General features: G+C 62.0%; 1 protein-coding gene across 1 annotated transcript; it reads left to right on the forward strand.

The window, feature by feature from the left end:
* Nucleotides 1–1,987: 1,987 nt before the first annotated feature.
* Nucleotides 1,988–4,476, forward strand: FEZF1 (FEZ family zinc finger 1). Its single transcript, XM_010581327.1, has 4 exons — nt 1,988–2,785; nt 2,955–3,089; nt 3,409–3,541; nt 4,172–4,476. Exons 1-4 carry the CDS (start codon nt 1,988–1,990, stop codon nt 4,474–4,476), a joined length of 1,371 nt encoding a protein of 456 aa, XP_010579629.1.
* Nucleotide 4,477: the final 1 nt, after the last annotated feature.

The raw sequence follows: 4,477 nt of genomic DNA on the forward strand, positions 1-4,477 counted from the left end.
TGGGATGCCCGGGTCCCCCGCCCGCCCGTCGCCGGACGCCCGTCCCCGGGGGCGGCGGGGCGTCTCTTCCTCCGTCCCCCGCAGCAGCCCGGTGCTCGCCCGGCAGCTCCCGGCTGCGGAGGTACCGTCGTGCGGCAGCCGCTGCCTGGTCCTCCTCAAACAGGGCCGCCGTGACCCGGGGCGGCATCGGGCCGGTCACGGCGCCGAGGGCAAGGATGCCTCCCTCCATCCCTCCCTCCCTCCATCCCTCCCTCCATCCCATCCCTCCCTCCCCGGGCCCCCAGCCCTTCCTCCCTGCTCTCGCTTCCCCGCAAGTGAGTTGTCCTGGGCCAGGGCGGCAGACAGAGCCTTTTGCAGGCTCCCCAGCCGGTACCCGAGCAGCCCTCCGCCGGGGGGGGGGGGGAAGGGGCCGGGCTCTGCCCCACGGTGCCCCGCCGGCCACCCGCTCCCGGCAGGGGACGGAGGGACCCTTGGCTGCTCCCGGGGATTTCGGTAGCGGCCCCTCAGCCGCCAGCCCAGTGAGCCCCAGGCCGGCGGGAGGAACGGGAGCTTTGTTCTGCCCCCGAACCGCCGGGCGCTGGGGCAGGGGGCGAATGCAGAAGGCCCCTTACCCACCGCTGTCCCTCTCCTCTCCCCGGCCCCCGCCGCGCCGTAAGTGCAGACACGCGGGGCGCTGGAGCTGGCCCTCCGGGCAGGGCCGCCGAGCTTCGCTTAAATACACGGGGAGCGCATCTGTTTAGGAGAATATACACCTATAAGCAGCGTGCGTGCTGTATATTTCTTCTTGTATCGATACCGATCCTGAGCTTTCGGTATTTGTGTGGTGCACGTTTTATTGAAGGACAGAGAAGTTACACCTAGTGCATATGCAGGTTACTTTAGACATCTCTCTCTCTAAAAAGTGCTTCGGATTTAAAAGGCACCCCCTCCTCCTACCTCCTTTTTCCTTCTCTTCCCCAGCCCCAGGTTTTGGGTCATCCTTTTGCTCACAAGCACTCGCTGGCTTTGGCCCGGGTGGTTCCTGCATCCCCGTGCATCGCTCTCGCCGTCTGCTCGTCGCAAGTTCCCCGCTCGCGTGTTTACCGCCTTTTCCAAAAACTCGCCGGCACCTGACCCCGTTCTTTAAAGCGGTGAGCAGGCCAGGAGCAGTCCCAGGAGCAAAGCAGCCGTCTCCCCCCCCCCGCCTCAGACACACACACCCACACACCCACGCACAAAGAGAGCTCGGGCTGGGAAGTGGCAAGGAAACAAACCGCTTCCCCTCCAGCCGCTTCTTCTGCAGCACCTCGTTTGACAAATACCCCGGCGCTTGCCCTTGAATTGGGTTTCGCATCCCTATTTAGCGCTGGGACAATGATTTTAGATGATGTCACTTAAAGCCAAACAAGAAAATTGATCTCGGATTTGCTTGGCCTCTAAAGCCCGGTTAAGCAGATTGCAAATAATAATAATAAAAAAGAGAGGGGGGGGAGGGAGGCAGAGGGGAGAGAGGAGAGAAGGAGGGAAGAGCCGCCTCCTTCCCGGGGCGGGGGAGGCGCGGGCGCCAATGAAAAGTGGCCGCTTACTGGGGGGGAAAAAACTTTTCCTGTTGACTGTTGGAAGCGAATTGAGCAATTATCTAGTTTACCTTCTCCTCTTGGAAGTTAACGATTGGCGAGATCTCGGCTGCGTTATTGACACAACACTTTCTATTGATAGCAGTAAGTAGCGATTGTCCCGAGTCATTGGTGCGCCAAAGTAAACTGTGATGGGCTGGCATGAGTCCACTGGACTGAGAAGGCTGGTTCCGCCGGCGGAGGCTGTGGTGATGGTGGCGGCGGCGATGCTGGTCTCCCTCCTTGCAGATCAGTGACAAGAAAAGGGGCAGAGAGAGTGAAAGAGAGAGAGAGGGGAGAGGAGAGGAGAGGAGAGGAGAGGAAAAAAAAAAAAAAAAAAAAGAGGCGTCTACCAAAGCGGCTCAAACCGGGCGAACAAATGCAATCCAGCCATGGACAATAGTGGCCACCACACGGCGACCAAAATCCTAGCGACTCCTCCGGCCAGAGAAAGCCTGTCTGCCAGGAGCAACATGATCAGCACGCCCAAGCCCCTCGCCTTCTCCATTGAGCGCATCATGGCGCGGACGCCGGAGCCGCGCTCCATCCCCGTCCCGCAGCTCCTCCACGGCTCCGTGGCCAAAGGCGACCCCAAGCACCCGCTGCACCTCAACTCCTCCATCCCCTGCATGATCCCCTTTGTCCCGGTGGCGTACGACCCCCTGCCCAAAGCGGCGGTGGCCGGAGCGGAACCCAGGAAGGCTCACTTAGACTCCTCTTCCTCGCCCTCCTTTAGCTGCGGCGATCTCTTGAACTGTGCCCTGAGCTTGAAAGGCGATTTCCCCCGCGATGCCCTGCCCTTGCAGCAGTACAAACTGGTAAGACCCCGAGTGGTCAATCACTCCTCCTTCCACGCCATGGGAGCCCTGTGCTATTTCAACCGAGGCGACAGCCCCTGTCACCCGTCCGCCAGTGTCAACATCCACCCGGTGGCTTCTTATTTCCTCAGCTCCCCCTTGCACCCGCAGCCCAAGGCTTACCTGGCGGAGCGGAACAAGCTGGTGCTGCCGGCCGCGGACAAGTACCCGGCGGGGGTAGCCTTCAAGGACTTGTCGCAGGCTCAGCTGCAGCATTACATGAAAGAAAGCGCTCAGATCCTCTCGGAAAAAATCGCCTACAAGACCTCGGAGTTCAGCCGCGGCTCCCCGAGCAGCAAGCCCAAAGTTTTCACGTGTGAAGTTTGTGGAAAGGCAAGTAGAGCCGCGGCCCGCCTCCCTTCCCCTGCTCCCCCAGCCTCCTACCCTCCGCCGGCTTCTCGGTCGCTTGCTTGCTTGAGTTTTTAAACGACGGCTTCCCCTCGGCGCTCTCGCCTTCTAACCGCGACTCTATTCTTTTTTTTTGTCTGATTTCACTCTCAAGGTATTTAACGCACATTATAACTTAACTCGCCATATGCCGGTGCACACGGGAGCCAGACCCTTTGTTTGCAAAGTTTGCGGGAAGGGCTTCAGGCAGGCGAGCACGCTCTGCCGGCACAAGATCATCCACACCCAGGTGAGCCTCCATCCATCCCTCCCTCCCATCCCTCCCTCCCTCCCTCCTTCCCTCCCTCCCTCCCTCCTTCCCGCCCCGAGACCCCTCCGCTCACGCTTTTTGGGAGCCCGGCGCTGTCCGGCAGCGGGGCGGGCGGGGCGGGGGGGCTCAGCCGGAGCCGTCGGGGGATTTCGTTTGCCCCAAGCGCGGTGGGGTTCCGGGGGGTGCCCCGCACTGGCGAGCCGTCAGCTAACACACGAGCCCCGCGAACCAGCACACGAACCCCGCGAACCAGCACACGAACCCCGCGAACCACCCAACGAGCCGTGTTTCCTTCCAGGAAAAGCCCCACAAGTGCAACCAGTGCGGCAAAGCCTTTAACCGGAGCTCGACCCTGAACACACACACGCGAATACACGCCGGCTACAAACCTTTTGTCTGTGAATTTTGTGGCAAAGGATTTCACCAGAAAGGTACCGGTCCCCAGCGCCCTGTCCCTTGCCCGGGGCCCCCCTAAGCGAGGTCGACCCTCGGGACAATTTGCGACGGGGCGGGGAGCGTTGATTCCGGTTTTAATTTCTGTTACGAGAGACTTAGGCTCATTCTAAGCATCGCCGGCCCCGACCCGTTTCCTACGGCCCGGCCGGCGGAGTGGGGCAGGGCTTTCGTGCTGGGGGGAGCGGGGGGCAGCCCCTCGGCGGGCAGCGCCCGTTCTCCGCGCACTGCAGCGCGCAGCTCCCGGCGCAGCCCGGCGAACGGCGGCGCAGCCCGGCGAACGGCCGCGCCGCCTGTCCCCCCCTCCGGCTGCGGGAGTTTGGTCAGTTTTCCTCCCCGTGTCGCTGGGAAGGCTGAAGGCAGGGGTTCCGTTTCTGCAGCTGATGCGCTTTCGGTGCGTTCGGTAACTCCCTTCAAAGAAGAGCGGCGGGGAGGACGGGGAGAAGGCGGGTGTTTGCCGAGAGGTCGGCGGTCGTTTTGGGCTGAAGCCGAGTGCTGGGGATGCGACGGGGTGTGGGGAATATTTTTTTTTTTTTTCCCCTCTTCTCCCCTTTGCATCGGCCAGTTCTCAGCCCCACGTCCCTTCGCCCTTCTCGTCTCCTTCCCAGGCAATTACAAAAACCACAAGCTGACTCACAGCGGGGAGAAGCAGTTCAAGTGCAATATCTGCAACAAGGCTTTCCACCAGGTGTACAACCTGACCTTCCACATGCACACCCACAACGACAAGAAGCCCTTCACCTGCCCCACCTGCGGCAAAGGCTTCTGCAGGAACTTTGACCTCAAGAAACACGTCCGCAAGCTGCACGACAGCGCCCTGGGACTGCCCCGGCCCCCCGCCGAGCTGGGGGGGCCCGACCAGCCGCCCCCCCCCGGGCCGCTGCTGCAGGGCCCGCCGCCGCTCCAGCCGTGAG

This window comes from Haliaeetus leucocephalus, unplaced genomic scaffold, assembly GCF_000737465.1.
Source record: "Haliaeetus leucocephalus isolate CR32 unplaced genomic scaffold, Haliaeetus_leucocephalus-4.0 Scaffold763, whole genome shotgun sequence".
Classification (NCBI taxonomy): Eukaryota; Metazoa; Chordata; class Aves; order Accipitriformes; family Accipitridae; genus Haliaeetus; species Haliaeetus leucocephalus.